This window comes from Pristiophorus japonicus, chromosome 10 (assembly GCF_044704955.1).
Source record: "Pristiophorus japonicus isolate sPriJap1 chromosome 10, sPriJap1.hap1, whole genome shotgun sequence".
Lineage (NCBI taxonomy): Eukaryota > Metazoa > Chordata > Chondrichthyes > Pristiophoridae > Pristiophorus > Pristiophorus japonicus.
The window spans coordinates 44,929,536-44,947,560 of NC_091986.1; the positions used below are offsets into that span (position 1 = coordinate 44,929,536).

Sequence of the window (18,025 nt, forward strand, 5' to 3'; positions counted from 1 at the left end):
AGTTCAGCCTCTGGATGTTCGCAGATGCAGGCGTCGTCTGCATACTGTAGCTCGACGACAGAGGTTGGGGTGGTCTTGGGCCTGGCCTGGAGACGACGAAGGTTGACCAGGTTCCCACTGGTTCTGTAGTTTAGTTCCACTCCAGTGGGGAGCTTGTTGACTGTGAGGTGGAGCATGGCTGCGAGGAAGATTGAGAAGAGGGTTGGGGCGATGACGCAGCCCTGTTTGACCCCAGTCCGGACGTTGATTGGGTCTGTAATGGATCTGTTGATAAGGATCATGGCCTGCATGTCGCCATGGAGCAGGCGCAGGATGGTGACAAATTTGGGGGCATCCGAAACAGAGGAGGATGCTCCATTGACCCTCGCGGTTGACAGTGTCAGAGGCCTTTGTAAGGTCGAAGAAGGCCATGTATAAGGGCTGGTGTCGTGCTGTAAAAATCATGTCCATTGTGCCCCTTAGCCGAAGAAATCCACACTGTGACTCCGGGAGGAGCTCCTCAGCCACAGGGAGAAGATGATTGAGGAGGACTCTAGTGACGACTTTCCCAGTGGCTGATAGCAGGGAGATTCTTCTGTAGTTGCCGCAGTCGGACTTGTCCCCTTTTTTAAAGATGGTCACAATCATTGCATCTGAGATCTCCCGGCATGCTCTCCTCCCTCCAGATGAGAGAGATGAGGTCATGTATTAGCGCCAACCGTCCCTCTCCACCATGCAGTGAGAGTGTTTCCCATGGCTGGAGAGTCTAGAACCAGGGATCACACTGTCAGGATAAGGAGTCGGCCATTTTGAACTGAGATGAGGAGAAATTTCTTCACTCAAAGGGTGAATCTTTGGAATCAAAGGAATCTTTGGAACTCTCTACCCCAGACGGCTGTGGGTGCTGAGTCGTTGAGTATATTCAAGACAGAGGTCACTAGATTTTTGGATACTAATGGACTCAAGGGATATGGAAAGCGGTGGGAAAAGTGGAGTTGAGGTCGAAGATCAGCCATGATCTTATTGAATGGCGGAGGAGGCTCTATAGGCCGAATGGACGACTCCTGCTCCTATTTCTTACGGTCAACGTTCCATAAAGCCACAGAATGAGACCATCCGGCCCATCATATCTGTGCCTGATATTTGCTGACGCAAAATTTTTACCCCATGCAACAATATAATTTCAAGGCCTTTGACAATCACTTATTAATAAACAATCAATCCTATGAGCTTTACAACGATCGCCGTTTTCGCTCAATGGTTCATTCACTCTATCTGGGAACGCAGGATTGGAAAGGAGGAGAAGCTGATCATGTTGCAAGGGCAGGGTGGGTCCGTCCAGATCAGTCACCACCCTCCTCAACCCTTGCAAGTCTCTAGAAATTGTTTTCTTTGAAGTTCTTCGAGTCTGTTAGAAACTTCATAAACTTTACATAAATGTACAACTGAAACAATGCTTAAAATAGTTCTGGTCATGATGTGCATTCACATACACACACATACAAGATGAGACATGTTCAGGCAAGGAAGACAGGTCAATGTGTAAACTGCCTTACCTGTTTTAGTTTCTTTAGATCTTCATCCAGCTCCAGGTTGTCCAGAATGACAGCAACAAACAGGCTCAGCAGAATCTACAGTGATTAGAAAATCTCTTCAGACAGCAGTTTCACAATGTTAAAACAAAGTCATTGTTCGGTAGCTCAGTACGAAAGCACATATAAATACATGCCAAAAACCAAATCTGAATTCGAACACATCCAAGCACACACTTCTTGTGACAGACAGTAGAAACACAGGCAGAATGTGTCAACTGGCAGAAAAAATACTAACATGAGCATCCAATTGATCATGCTATATGAAAATAGAATTACATCGAGTCTACAGCACAGAAACAGGCCATTCAGCCCAACGGGTCTATGCCGATGTTTATGCTCCACACCAGCCTCCTCCCACTTTTCATATCACCCATCAGCCTCTCCTTCGAGTCCTTTCTCTCTCGTGCACTTATCTAGCTTTCCTTTAAATGCATCTATGATATTCGCCTCAACCACTCCCTGTGGTAGTGAGTGCCACATTCTCACCACTCTCTGGGTAAAGAAGTTTCTCCTGAATTCCCTATTGGATTTATTAGTGTCTATCTGATATTTATGTCCCCCAGTTTTGGACTCCCCCACAAGTGGAAACATCTTTTGGCTGATGTTGAATTCCCTCCCTAAACTCTCCGCCTCTCTCTGTGACTTTAAGACACTCCTTAAACCCTACCTCTCACCTGTCCAATATCTCGTTATGGGACTTGGTGTCTAATTTTGTTCAATAACGCTCCTGTGAAGCGCCTTGGAACGTTTTACTACATTAAAGGCACTATATAAATGCAAGTTGTTGTGTGCTTACTATCAGATAAAGAAAAAAAATAATAATTCAGTTTATGTCTGAGGAATAATGTTTTCTTACTACAGTTAAACTTTTATTCTATTTAAAGCAGGAGAACATTTGCAACAAGCAAATTAATTGTACTCGAGAAACATGAATCTTTTGCATTCATACAGATTGCAAGAACCATATTTTGAGAACAGTCAACAAGGTCAGATCAGTATTTTCTCCCTTTGTGAATGTTTGTGCTCAGCATAGCAAGTGATGTTAATGTTTCTTCCCTTTTCAGACATCTACCGTCTGCATTGAGAACTCAAAGTCAGGTACAGCACAGCTGGCTTTCAAGTGTAACTCTCCTTCCTGAGCTGCACAATGTCAATCCAGACAAATCCAACCTGGCCAATTACCGCCCCATCAGTCTACTCTCAATCATCAGCAAAGTGATGGAAGGTGTCGTTGACAGTGCTATCAAGTGGCACTTACTCACCAATAACCTGCTCACCGATGCCCAGTTTGGGTTCCGCCAGGACTACTCAGCTCCAGCCCTCATTACAGCCTTGCTTCAAACATGGACAAAAGAGCTTAATTCCAGGTGAGGTGAGAGTGACTGCCGTTGACATCAAGGCAGCATTTGACCAAGTGTGGCATCAAGGAGCCCCAGTAAAATTGAAATCAATGGGAATCAGGGCAAAAACTCTCCGACTGGCTGGTGTCATACCTAGCCCAAAGGAAGATGGTTGTGGTTGGTGGAGGTCAAACATCTCTGTCCCAGAACATCACTGCAGGAGTTTCTCAGGGCAGTGTCCTAGGCTCAACCATCTTTAGCTGCTTCATCAATGACCTTCCCACATCATAAGGTCAGATGTTCGCTGATGATTGCACAATGTTCAGTTGCATTCACAACTCCTCGGATAATGAAGCATTCCATACCCGCATGCAACAAGACCTGGACAATAAGGAGGCTTGGGCTGATAAGTGGCAAGTAACATTCGCAACACATAAGTGCCAGGTAATGACCATCTCCAACAAGAGAGACTAACCACTTCCCTTTGACATTCAACGGCATTACCATTATCAAATCACCCACTAGTAACATCCTGGAGGTCACCATTGACCAGAAGCTCAACTGGACCAGCCACATAAATACTGTGGCAACATGAGCAGGTTAGAGGCTGGGTATTCTGTGGCAAGTGTCTCATCTCCTGACTCCCCAAAGCCTTTCCACCATCAACAAGGCATTAGTCAGGAGTGCATAGAATGCTTTCCACTTCCCTGGATGAGTGCAGTTCCAACAACACTCAAGAAGCTTGACACCATCAAGGATAAAGCAGCCGGCTTGATTGGTACCCCATGCACCACCTTAAACATCCACTCCCTCCACCACCTGTGCACCATGGCTGAAGTATGCACCATGCACTGCAGCAACTCACCAATGCTTCTTCGGCAGCACCTCCCAAACCCGCGCCCTCTACCAGGACAAGGGCAGCAGGCTCATGGGAGCACCATCATCTGCAAGTTTCCCTCCAAGTCACACACCAACCTGACTTAGAAATATATTGCTGTTTCTTTATTGTTGCTGGGTCAAAATCCTGGAACTCCCTCCCTAACAGCACTGTGGGAGTACTTTCACCACATGGACTGCCGCGGTTCAAGAAGGTGGCTCACCACCACCTTATTAAAGGCAATTAGGGATGGGCAATAAATGCCGGCCTTGCCAGCGACATCCACGTCCTGGAATGAATAAATAAAAAGTGTATTTGCTCTAATCTCAGCACAGCGTCCTGTGCATTTCCTGCAACAGTGACTACACTTCAAAATACTTTATTGGCTGTACAGCACTTTATGTCCTGACGCTTTGTGATGTGAAAGGCGCTATATAAATGCAAGTCTTTCTTTGATTTCTTTCTTTCTATCTAATATTATCGAATGTGAAGTGATGTTCCTGTTCTACTAGGTATTCATAACATTCACCATAAATGTAACTTAATTTTACGAAGACTCAACCCACACCTCCCTGTACTCACTGACCTAAATTGGCTCCCGGCCCGGCATTGCCTCGGTTTAAAATTTTTACAGCACCAACAACTTGCATTTATATAGAAACATAGAAAATAGGTGCAGGAGCAGGCCATTCAGCCCTTCTAGCCTGCACCGCCATTCAATGAGTTCATGGCTGAACATGAAACTTCAGTACCCACTTCCTGCTTTCACGCCATACCCCTTGATCCCCCGAGTAGTAAGGACTTCATCTAACTCCCTTTTGAATATATTTAGTGAATTGGCCTCAACTACTTCCTGTGGTAGAGAATTCCACAGGTTCACCACTCTCTGGGTGAAGAAGTTTCTCCTTATCTCAGTCCTAAATGGCTTACCCCTTATCCTTAGACTGTGACCCCTGGTTCTGGACTTCCCCAACATTGGGAACATTCTTCCTGCATCCAACCTGTCCAAACCTGTCAGAATTTTAAACGTTTCTATGAGGTCCCCTCTCACTCTTCTGAACTCCAGTGAATACAAGCCCAGTTGATCCAGTCTTTCTTGATAGGTCAGTCCCACCATCCCGGGAATCAGTCTGGTGAATCTTCGCTGCACTTCCTCAATAGCAAGTATGTCCTTCCTCAAGTTAGGAGACCAAAACTGTACACAATACTCCAGGTGTGGCCTCACCAAGGCCCTGTACAACTGTAGCAACACCTCCCTGCCCCTGTACTCAAATCCCCTCGCTATGAAGGCCAACATGCCATTTGCTTTCTTAACCGCCTGCTGTACCTGCATGCCAACCTTCAATGACTGATGTACCATGACACCCAGGTCTCGTTGCACCTTCCCTTTTCCTAATCTGTCACCATTCAGATAATAGTCTGTCTCTCTGTTTTTACCACCAAAGTGGATAACCTCACATTTATCCACATTATACTTCATCTGCCACGCATTTGCCCACTCACCTAATCTATCCAAGTCACTCTGTAGCCTCATAGCATCCTCCTCGCAGCTCACACTGCCACCCAACTTAGTGTCATCCGCAAATTTGGAGATACTACATTTAATCCCCTCGTCTAAATCATTAATGTACAATGTAAACAGCTGGGGCCCCAGCACAGAACCCTGCGGTACCCCACTAGTCACTGCCTGCCATTCCGAAAAGTACCCATTTACTCCTACTCTTTGCTTCCTGTCTGACAACCAGTTCTCAATCCACGTCAGCACACTACCCCCAATCCCATGTGCTTTAACTTTGCACATTAATCTCCTGTGTGGGACCTTGTCGAAAGCCTTCTGAAAGTCCAAATATACCACATCAACTGGTACTCCTTTGTCCACTTTATTGGAAACATCCTCAAAAAATTCCAGAAGATTTGTCAAGCATGATCTCCCTTTCACAAATCCATGCTGACTTGGACCTATCATGTCACCATTTTCCAAATGCGCTGCTATGACATCCTTAATAATTGATTCCATCATTTTACCCACTACTGAGGTCAGGCTGACCGGTCTATAATTCCCTGCTTTCTCTCTCCCTCCTTTTTTAAAAAGTGGGGTTACATTGGCTACCCTCCACTCGATAGGAACTGATCCAGAGTCAATGGAATGTTGGAAAATGACTGTCAATGCATCCGCTATTTCCAAGGCCACCTCCTTAAGTACTCTGGGATGCAGTCCATCAGGCCCTGGGGATTTATCGGCCTTCAATCCCATCAATTTCCCCAACACAATTTCCCGGCTAATAAAGATTTCCCTCAGTTCCTCCTCCTTAATAGACCCTCTGACCCCTTTTATATCCGGAAGGTTGTTTGTGTCCTCCTTAGTGAATACCGAACCAAAGTACTTGTTCAATTGGTCTGCCATTTCTTTGTTCCCCGTTATGACTTCCCCTGATTCTGACTGCAGGGGACCTACGTTTGTCTTTACTAACCTTTTTCTCTTTACATACCTATAGAAACTTTTGCAATCCGCCTTAATGTTCCCTGCAAGCTTCTTCTCGTACTCCATTTTCCCTGCCCTAATCAAACCCTTTGTCCTCCTCTGCTGAGTTCTAAATTTCTCCCAGTCCCCAGGTTCGCTGCTATTTCTGGCCAATTTGTATGCCATTTCCTTGGCTTTAATACTATCCCTGATTTCCCTAGATAGCCACGGTTGAGCCACCTTCCCTTTTTTATTTTTACACCAGACAGGAATGTACAATTGTTGTAATTCATCCATGCGGTCTCTAAATGTCTGCCATTGCCCATCCACAGTCAACCCCTTAAGTATCATAAGCCAATCTATCTTAGCCAATTCATGCCTCATACCTTCAAAGTTACCCTTCTTTAAGTTCTGGACCATGGTCTCTGAATTAACTGTTTCATTCTCCATCCTAATGCAGAATTCCACCATATTATGGTCACTCTTCCCCAAGGGGCCTCGCACAATGAGATTGCTAATTAATCCTCTCTCATTACACAACACCCAGTCTAAGATAGCCTCCCCCCTAGTTGGTTCCTCGACATATTGGTCTAGAAAACCATCCCTTATGCATTCCAGGATATCCTCCTCCACCGTATTGCTTCCAGTTTGGCTAGCCCAATCTATGTGCATATTAAAGTCACCCATTATAACTGCTGCACCTTTATTGCATGCACTCCTAATTTCCTGTTTGATGCCCTCCCCAACATCACTACTACTGTTTGGAGGTCTGTACACAACTCCCACTAACGATTTTTGCCCTTTAGTGTTCTGCAGCTCTACCCATATAGATTCCACATCATCCAAGCTAATGTCTTTCCTAACTATTGCATTAATCTCCTCTTTAACCAGCAATGCTACCCCACCTCCTTTTCCTTTTATTCTATCCTTCCTGAATGTTGAATACCCCTGGATGTTGAGTTCCCAGCCCTGATCATCCTGGAGCCACGTCTCCGTAATCCCAATCACATCATATTTGTTAACATCTATTTGCACAGTTAATTCATCCACCTTATTGCGGATACTCCTTGCATTAAGACACAAAGACATATAGTGGCTCTAACGTAGAAAACTGCCCCAAGGGGCTTTGTAGAGGCACAAGGGGTAAAATAAATGGATACTGAGCCAAAGCAAGGGATTTTTGGGAGAGGTTTGTCAAAGAGGTGAGCTTTAAGGATGTTCTTAAAGAAGGAGAGGAAGGAAGGAGAGATGGAGGGGTTTCAGCTGGGAGTTCACTCAAAGTGCATCGTGGCTGAAGTTATGGTGGGGCGATGGGCGATGGAGATGCACAAGAATCTAGAGTCAGAGCAATAAACTGTTGTCGGGTGTGGGAGTGGGGGGTGGGGGGGAATTGCAGGGCTGGAGGTAGTTACATAGAGTGAGGTTACATAAATTGAAACATATAAAATTCTTAAGGGGCTTGACAGGATTAACGCTGAGAAAATGTTTCCCCTGGTTGGGATATCTAGAACACGAGGTCACAGTCATAGAATAAAAGGTCGGCTATTTAGGACTAAGATGAGGAGAAATTTCTTCACTCAAAGGGTGGTGAATCTTTGGAATTCTCTACCCCAGAAAGCTGTGGAAGCTCAGTTAATGAGTATATTCAAGACAGAGGTCGATAAATTTTCGGGAACAAAGGGAATTAAGGGATATGGGGTGAGGGCGGGAAGGTGGAGTTGAGGTCGATGATCAGCCACGATCTTATTGAATGGCAGAGCAGGCTCGAAGGGCCAAATGGCCGATGCCATCTCCTATTTCTTATGTTCTTATGTTCTAAGTGAGGTCTTGAAGGAATTTAAAGGGATGAGAACTTTGAGTTGGAGATGTTGGAGAAACATACGCCAGGGATCCAACGTACGTTAGCACTGATGCGGGACAGGATACGGGAAGCAGGGCTTTGGATGAGCTGAGGTATACAGAGGGTGGCGGATGGGAGGCTGGTGGGGGAGCGTTGAAACCGTTGAATCTGGAAGTGGTATTTCCATTTCTTCTATCATCTTCTTGTAGTGTGTCGGAGTGTAATTTCCAATCTACTGCTGTTGGATTGGGCTCACCAGTTGGATAAGAGACTGCATCAAACTCACTTCACATAGGATGTCGAGAGAAGACGTTTGTCCAATTTAGATCCCAAACTATCCTTTCCAGCGCTCAATCCAACCACAGTATTTTAATCTCAACTATCAGTGTCTTTTAAGAGCTTAAATCAATGCAAACCGACTCAAGAAAACAGCTGAATTTAAATACAGGAATTATGTCTATTTAGCATGGAAGTGAATGGGAAAAATGGAGAAATTAAGTGATTTGATTAAAGTCTCACAAATTGTTTTACCCTTAAAAATGAATGGATTGATTCCCTGGCAAGGTGCTCCCCGTACTCCTGCTCACAGGGGCTGCTGGTTGAGAAGTGCTGGGCCACACTGGTCTCCTGACCACACTCCCTGTGAGCGCTGTGTCACCTCTGTAACATCGCCTGTCTCTGCCCCTGCTTCAGCTCATCTATTGCTCAACCCCTCTACCATGCTAGACTTGACTATTCCAACGCTCCCCTGGCCGGCCACCTACCTTTCACCCGGAAACATCAGCCCATCGAAAACGCTGTTGCCCGTGTCCAAACTCACACCCAGCCTTGTTCAGCCATCACTCCTGTGCTCACTGACTTACATTGGCTCCCGGTTCAGCAAAGCCTTGATTTATAAAAATTCTCATTCTGGTCTTCAAATCCCTCCACTGCCTCGCACCACTACCCACCAGCCCCCCCCTCCCCCCCGCCCCAATCCCCATCTCTGTAACCTCCTCCAGCACCACAACCTTCTGAGATCTCTGCACTCCTCCAAGTGTGGCCTCTTGCTCATCCCCGATGCCCATCGCTCCACCATTGGCGACTGTGCCTTCAGCTGCCAAGGCCCAAAGCTCTGGAATTCCCTCCTAAACCTCTCTGCTTGAAAATGTATTTCTTTGACCAAGATTTTGGTTGCCTGTCCTAATATATGGCTCCTTATGTGGCTCGGTGTCAAAGCTTGTCTGATAACACTCCTGTGAAGCAACTGGGGATGTTTTACTATGTTAAACGCGCTATATAAATGCAAGTTGTTGTTGCTTCTGGCTAGGCGTATGTGATTAGAGAATTTAACAAAGGAACAGGAAGACATTACGGGGAAAATTTTCCTCTTCAGCATTTCCAGCACAGTGTTTCACAAATACCGGGATCAGATATTGGGAATTTGGGTGCATGTTGCCCACATAATTTTCTACCGAGTAAACGTGGACAGGAAATCACAAGGGCTGGCAGCCGAAATTCCCAAAATGTGATCCCGTTGAAGACTAAAATTGACCCTCGATTCTTCATAAGAGGCAAACTTACTATCAAATAAATGATTTCTGATATGAACTATGGAAAATGAAAGATTACATTATCAGTGCAATTATGTAATACTCATTAAGTGAGGAACAATATTCAACATTAATTTCAAGAGAAACTTCTTTACCCAGAGAGTGGTGAGAATGTGGAACTCGCTACCACAGGAAGTGGTTGGGGCGACTAGCATAGAGGCATTTGAGGGGAGGCTGGATAAACACAAAGGAGAAAGCAATAGAAGGTTATGCTGATGGGGTGAGATGAAGAGATGGGAGGAGGCTCGTGTGGTGCATAAACAGCGGCAGGGACCTGTTGGGCCGAATGGCCTGTTTCTGTGCTGTAAAATTCTATGTAATTGATATTTACCAGCTCAGTTTATTAATCAATAATGGTTAAGTGAGGAATGTTCGCGCTGTGGACGGCAGAATTTTCCAATTTTTGTATCCGCAACCGACTTCAAGACGGGGTGTAACACAGTCAACTGTCGAAATATGCTACCTCTATTCTCCCACAATAATATGCTGCATTTCCACCGTGCTCTTAACACGAGAGGAGGCGGTCTTGGATTTAGTTTTGGGGAATGAAGCTGGGCAGGTTGAAGGGGTGTTAGTGAGGGTGCATTTGGGTGTCAGTGACCATACTTCAGTCAGATTCAAGTTGGTTATGGATAAGGACAAGAATAGGCCTGTTCCGAATTGGGGAAAAGCTAATTTTGGTAGGTTCTGAATTGGGGAAAAGCTAATTTTGTTAAGTTAAGGAGTGATTTGGCCACGGTGGACTGGAAACAGCTACTTGTGGGTAAATTGGTGTCGGAACAGTGGGAGGCATTCAAGGAGGAGATCCAAAAGGTTCAGGCCAAACATGTGCCCTTAAAGAAAAAAACTGGGAAAAATAATTCTAGCGCACCCTGGATGTCTAGGGACTTACAGGGGAGGATTAAGAAAAAAAGCGACGCTTATGTCATATACCAATGGCTCAATACTTTAGAATCTTTCGAGGAATATAGAAAGATAAGAGGTAAAATTAAAAAGGATATTAGGAATGCTAAGAGGGAGCACGAGAAATTCTTGGCCAGTAAAATTAAGGAAAACCCCAAGATGTTCTATAAATATATTAAGAGGAAGAGGGTAACTAAGGAAAGGGTAGGGCCTATTAAAGACCATGAGGGTAATCTTTGTGAGGAGGCGGAAGATGTTGGTAGGGTTTTTAACGAATACTTTGCATCTGTTTTCACAAAGGAAAGAGGTAATGCAGATACTGCTATAGAGAAGGAGTGTGATATTCTGGATGAAATAAATATAGTGACAGAGCATGTATTAAGGGGTTTAGCAGCTTTGAAAGTAGATAAGTCCCCAGGCCTGGATGAAATGCATCCCAGGTTGTTCAGCGAAGTAAAAGAGGAAATAGCAGAGGCCTTGACCATCATTTTACAGTCCTCTTTGGATATGGGCATGGTGCCAGAGGATTGGAGAACTGCTAATGTAGTACCCTTGTTTAAGAAGTGAAAAAGGGATAATTACAGGCCTGTCAGCCTAACCTCAGTGGTGGGAAAATTATTGGGAAAATCCTGAAAGACAGGATAAATCTGCATTTGGATAGGCAAGGATTAATTAGGAACAGTCAGCAAAGATTTGTTAAGGGAAAATCGTGTTTGACTAATCTGATTAAATTTTTTGAGGAGGTATCCAAGAGGGTCAATGAGGGTAGTGCATACGATGTAGTATATATGGACTTTAGCAAGGGTTCTGATAAGGTCCCACATGGTAGACTGGTCATGAAGGTTAAAGCCCATGGGATCCAGAGCAAAGTTGCAAGTTGGATCCAAAATTGGCTTGGAGGTAGGAAGCAAAGGGTAATGATTGATGGATGTTTTTGTGACTGGAATAATGTTTCCAGTGGGGTTCCGCAGGGCTCAGTACTGTGTCCCTTGCTTTTTGTGGTATATATCAAAGATTTAGATTTGAATATAGGGAGTATGATTAAGAAGTTTGCAGACGACACTAAAATTGGCTGTGTGGTTGATAATGAAGAGGAAAGTCATGGGCTGCAGGAGGATATCAATCTACTGGTCAGGTGGACAGAGCAGTGGCAAATGGAATTTAATTCAGAGAAGTGTAAGGTGATGCACTTTGGGAGGGCTAATAAGGAAAGGGTATACACATTAAGCGGTAGGCCACTTAATAGTGTAGATGAACAAAGGGACCTTGGAGTGCTTGTCCACAGATCCCTGAAAGTAGCAGGCCAGGTGGATAAGGTAGTAAAGAAGGCATACGGAATGCTTGCCTTTATTGGCCAAGGCATAGAATATAAGAGCAGAGAGGTTATGCTTAAATTGTATAATACTTTGGTTAGGCCACAGCTGGAGTACTGCGTGCAGTTCAGGTCGCTGTATTATAGGAAGGACGTGATTGTACTAGAGAGGGTGCAGAGAAGGTTTACTAGGATGCTGCCTGGAATGGAGAATCTTAGTTATGAGGATAGATTAGATAGGCTGGATTTGTTCTCATTGGAACAGAGGGGGTTGAGAGGAGACCTCATCGAGGTGTACAAAATATTGAGGGGCCTGGACATAGTGGATAGTAAGGGTCTATTTCCATTGGTGGAGGGGGCTATTATGAGGGGTCATAGTTTTAAGGTGGTTGGTGGAAGGTTTAGAGTGGATTTGAGGGGGGGCTTCTTTACACAGAGGGTTGTGGGGATCTGGAACTCGCTGCCTGGAAGAGTGGTGGATGCAGAAACCCTCACCACTTTTAAGAGATGGTTGGATGGGCACTTAAAGTGCCGTAACCTGCAGGGTTATGGACCTAGTAATTGGGATGAGACTGGATGACCTTTTGTTGGTTGGTGCAAATATAATGGTAAGTACTGCAGGGAATAGAATATAGCCAGGGTGATCTCCTGGACTAGTTTCGATCGCCTGGATGGGTAGGAGAGGAATTTTCCCAGATTTTTTCTCCCTTAATTGGCCTGGGTTTTTATCTGGTTTTTCATCACATGGCTCCGGTTGGGGTGGAGTGCAGATGTTTTTAGTATAAGGAGTGTTGCAGTGGTGTGGGGCGGACTGGTTGGGCTGGGTGCTCTTTGCCTTTCCGTCATTGTTCATGGGTTTGTATGAAACCTTTAGGGCTGCTGATGAAGGGCCGTGTGGCTCTTTGTCGGCCGGCGCAGACACAGTGGGCCGAAATGGCCTCCCTCTGTGCTGTAAATTTCTGTGTTTCTGTAAACACATTGGGGCCGAAATTGATGGCCTTACCGCCGACTGCCGCCGAGATCCGCCAACATTCCTCTTCGGGTTCCGTCCTGTGCCAGTTTGCACTTGGGCTGGAGCGGGTGGGAAGGGATAACTGCCGCGAACCGCACGCTGACGTCAGCGAATGACCAAGTGGCGCAAGTGACTTCCTGCCCGCTGAGATGCCAGATTGGTGAGGGCGGGAGTCGGCGCCAGAATGGGGAAGGACCACTGTGTGGAGGCCGGACAATCCCTGACGGTAGGTATGAAGACCTGCAAAAAAAGGTTAGTGAACATTTTTAAGAAATTTTCTTTACAGCAACTTACCTGCATGGGGTCCCCTGAAGGTGTTCTGTCTTTTTTTGCATTGATTTTTCTTTTCAGCTCTTCGACCCTCTGTGGGCCCGAATCCGTCATTGGCGACAAGCGCCTTTGCCGCCGAGATTGGGAGCTCCCGCCCGCTGCTGCCCAGATTGACGGCGTACGTCCCTTTTTTGCTGCCGGGCGCTCTTTCAAGGACCTTTTTGCCAAAACTCCTGCTTAAAGTACTGTCACGTATCTTGGCGGCCATCGGCCCCATTGGCCCTGAATTTCCTCTGGGCCTGGGTCATAATCAATGTTCCATCTAATTTTGTTTGGTCCTGTGTGGTCCTTTAAGGTGCTGCGTGAGCCATTCAAAATACCACATGGATAAATATTGGCCAGGACACCGGGGAGAACCCCACTGCTCTTTTTCGAAATAGTGCCATGGGAACGTTTACATCCACCTGAGAGGGCAGACAGGGCTTTGGTTTAATGTCTCATCTGAAAGACGGCTCCTCTCCCTCAGCACTGCCCCTCCGACAAAAGCAGCGCTCCCTCAGCACTGCTCCTCTGACAGTGCAGCGCTCCCTCAGTACTGCCCCTCCGGCTGCAGCGCTCCCTCAGTACTGCCCCTCTAGCAGTGTGGCGCTCTGTCAGTACTGCCCCTCTGACAAAGCAGCGCTTCCTCAGTACTGCCCCTCCGACAGCAGTGCTCCTTCAGTACTGCTCCTCTGACAAAGCAGCGCTACCTCAGTACTGCCCCTCCGACAGTGCAGCGCTCCCTCGGTACTGCCCCTCCAGCAGTGTGGCGCTCCCTCAGTACTGCCCCTCTAACAGTGCAGCTCAGTACTGCGCGTGTCAGTCTCTGGAGTGGGACCTGAACCCACAACTTTCTGACCGGATGCTATCCATTGAGTCATGGCTGACACTAGAGTTGAGACAAAATTCCGCTTACTTACATATTTTGTTGACCTAATTCTGTAACTTCAAAGATGCTTCTGGTGATTCACAAAATTAATTGTCAGAAAAGATTCCCTACTGCGATTATTCCCAGATTCTGGTAAAAATAACAAGGAAATTTGGGGCTTTTTTTTTGTTTGTGAAAACTGCCCCAGGAAATCAAGCAATAATTTCATAATTATATAAAAGGAGCAAGAAAAATTCACACTTATGCCGCAAGGTTGCTGACACAGACATTAAAAAACAAAAGCAAGTTCTCAAGATGAGGAAATGTAAACTTATGGATCATTAGATTTTTTCTGGCTCCTCCCATGGTATTAATTTGCTTTCCATAATTAATTTTCAATATGAACAACTCTGCACCTGAGACCATAATTACAAACCCAAGCTGGGGCAATGAAAAAATCAGCCAGTTTAATCAGAATTCTATTTTTAATTACTCAATGCGTTGGGCTGTAACTACTTCTCGATTGAGAAGTGGCTTGCAGTAGACAATACATGTTGATGCCTGCCTTCTTGTTCAATCTCTTGATGTAAAGAAATAGGAGAGAAAAAAAAAGAGTGAGAAAGAAAGGAAGAGAAAGAGAAAGAAAGTAAAAGAAAGGGAGAGAGCTTGCATTTATATCGCGCCTTTCATGACCTCAGGATGTCCCAAAGCGCTTCACTGATTGTAGGAAATGCAACAGCCAATTTGCGCACAGCAAGCTCCCACAAACAGCGTTGTGTAAATGACCAGATAATCTGTTTTAGTGATGTTGGTTGAGGGATAAATATTGGCCCCAGAACACCATGGTGAACTCCTGAGCTCTTCTAGTCTCTTGATCATCTCCGATTTCATCGCTCCACCATTGCTATCCATGCCTTCAGCTGCCAAAGCCCTAAAGCTTTGGAATTCCCTCCCTAAATGAAGGTTCGCCAGGCTGATTCCTGGGATGGGGGGGATTGTCCTATGATGAGAGATTGAGTAGATTAGGCCTTTATTCTCTAGCATTTAGAAGAATGAGAGGTGATCTCATTGAAGCATACAACATTCTTACAGGGCTTCACAGGGTAGATGCAAGGAGGATATTTCTCCTGGCTGGGGAGTCTAGAACCAGGGGTCACAGTCTCAGAATGCAGGGTCGGCCATTTAGGACTGAGATGAGGAGAAACTTCTTCATTCAGAGGGTGGTGAATCTTTGGAATTCTCTACCCAAGACGGCTATGGAGGCTCAGTCTTTGAGTATATTCAAGATAGAGATCAATAGATTGTTGAATATTAAGGGAATCAAGGAATATGGGGATAGTGCAGGAAAGTGGAGTTGAAGTTGAAGATCAGCCATGATCTTATTGAATGGTGGAGCAGGCTCGAGGGGTGAATGGCTTCCTCCTGCTCTTAATTCCTATGTTCTTATGTAAACCTCTCTGCCTCTCTACCTCTCTATCCTCCTTTAATGCGCTCCTTAAAACCTCCTTGATAAAGCTTTTGGTCACCTGTCATAATATCCGCTTTTGTGGCTCGATGTCAAATTTTGTTTGATAATTGCTCATGTGAGGCACCTTTTACTGTGAAGTGCGGAGTTGGAGAAAAACAGCAACAGGAAAAAAAACTCAATGTGCGAGTTATATTGCACAACGTTTGGAGTGTCACATCAAACCAGCAATCAACAGCTCTTGCCAATACGCCAAACTAACTAAGTCCTGGAGTCCTTCATTGAATAGCTTACAGATCTCTCGGTCCCTATTGTATGCAAACACTTACACAATCAAAAGCATTCAGCTTTCCTCCAACAGCTGGTAACCCAGGCATTCTAGGGAAGGAAAGAACGAAACCAGCCCAATAAATTGCCTGTCTTCTTCCCTTGACTGGTTCAAGTACGGTTCATAGTTTCGGTTCTGTCAAACTGGCTCTCCTTAGTCTTGCTACCCAATTCTACATCAATTTTGTTGGGAATAAACATCTGGCTTTGCTTGAACAACACTCGCCTCTGAGTCAGAAGGTTGTGGGCTCAAGATCCACTCCGAGCACAGAAATCTAGATTGACACACAAATGCTGTATTGAGGGAGTGCTGCACTGTTGGAGGTACTGTCTTTTGGATGAGACGTTAAATCGAGGCCCCGTCTGCACTCTCAGGTGATTATAAAAGATCCCACGGCACTGTTTCGAAGAAGAGCAGGGGAATTATACCCAGTGTCCTGGCCAATATTTATCCCTCAATCAACATCACTTAAAAACAGATTTTCTGGTCATTATCACATTGCTGTTAGTGGGAGTTTGCTGTGTGCAAATTGGCTGCCATGTTTCCCATATTACAACAGTGACTACACTTCAAAAAAAGTACTTCATTGACTGTAAAGCACTTTGAGATGCCCTGAGGTTGTGAAAGGCACTATAGAAATGCCAGTCTTCCTTTTTTTCTTAACTACAACAGCAACAGAAATTGTATTTATATAATGTCTTTAATGTAGTAAAATGTCCCAAGGCGCTTCACAGGAGCTATTATCAGACAGAATGTGACACCGAGCCACATAAGGAGATATTAGGACAGGTGACTAAAAACTTGGTCAGAGGTAGGTTTTAAGGAGCGTCTTAAAGGAGGAAAGAGAGGTCGAGAGGCGGAGAGGTTTAGGGAGGGAATTCCAGAGCTTAGGGTCCTGGGAGCTGAAGGCATGGCCACCAAGAATGAGCTAGAGCACAGAGATCTCGGAGGGTTGTGGGGCTGGAGGACATAACAGAGAAAGGCTTTGAATAACCCATTGTTGACAAAAAAATGGAAAAGAGCAATTTCTAGAATTAAGAGTTGGAAGGCATTCAGCATCTCTTCCTGAGCAAAGGCGGGGTGCTCTCGTGAAAATGTACAGCGGTTATTTAGTGAAGTGCTACTTATGATAAACAGCTCAAGTGCCTTTCAAGCTGCAAAACCTTGAATGCTGCTGTTCCTAGGATTCACATCAGCATTGGAATTGCTGCACACAGTCTGGTCATTGAAATATTGCTTGTCATTATAGCCGACAACACTTAAGTGATTACCAAAGGCTTGTTACAGAAATATCACGTGGGTTTTAAAAGTCTTCTGTTACATGTAATCAATAGTGATGAAAATTATGACAGCTTCACAGGGAACACTTCGTACAATTTAAAATTAAACCAGTGAGCATTTTGAAAAGAAAGACTTGCATTTTAACCAATAAGGGAATTAAGGGTTACGGGGAGCGGGCGGGTAAGTAGAGCTGAGTCCACGGCCAGATCAGCCATGATCTTGTTGAATGGCGGAGCAGGCTTGAGGGGCTAGATGGCCTACTCCTGTTCCTAATTCTTATGTTCTTATGTTCATTTATGTGGTGCCTTTTACGACCTCAGAATGTTCCAAAACGCTTTATGGCCAATGAAGTACTTTTCTGAAGTGTTGTAATGTAGGAAACACAGCAGCCAATTTGCATACAACAAGCTCTCACAAACATCAATGCGATAATGACCAGATAATCTGTTTTCTAGTGATTGTGATTGAGTGATAGATATTAGCCGGCCCAGGACACCAGGGAAAATTCCCCTGCTTTTCTTCGAAATAGTGCCATGAGATCTTTTAAGTCCATCCAAGAGAGCAGACAGGGCACAAAAATCTAGGCTGACACTCCAGTGCAGTACTGAGGGAAAGCTACACACTCGCAGGTGCCGTCTTTCTGATGAGATGTTAAACTGAGGCCCTAGCCTGCTCTCTCAGGTGGACGTAAAAGATCCCATGGCACTATTTCAAAGAAGATCAGGGGGGTTCTCCCTGGTGTCCTGGCCAATATTTATCACTCAACATAACAAACCAACATAACAAAAACAGATTATCTGGTCATTATCACATTGCTGTTAGTGGGAACTTGCTGTGTGCAAATTGGCTGCTGTGTTTCCCAC

The 18,025-nt window shown here is 45.1% G+C and overlaps 1 protein-coding gene across 1 annotated transcript in view; it reads right to left on the minus strand.

Moving 5' to 3' along the window:
• Positions 1-18,025, minus strand: part of nalcn (sodium leak channel, non-selective) — a 364,870-nt gene that overhangs the window by 206,741 nt on the left and 140,104 nt on the right. The window contains exon 14 of the mRNA XM_070891788.1: positions 1,536-1,610. Coding sequence (XP_070747889.1) covers positions 1,536-1,610 — 75 coding nt within the window. The remainder of the gene's footprint in view (positions 1-1,535; positions 1,611-18,025) is intronic.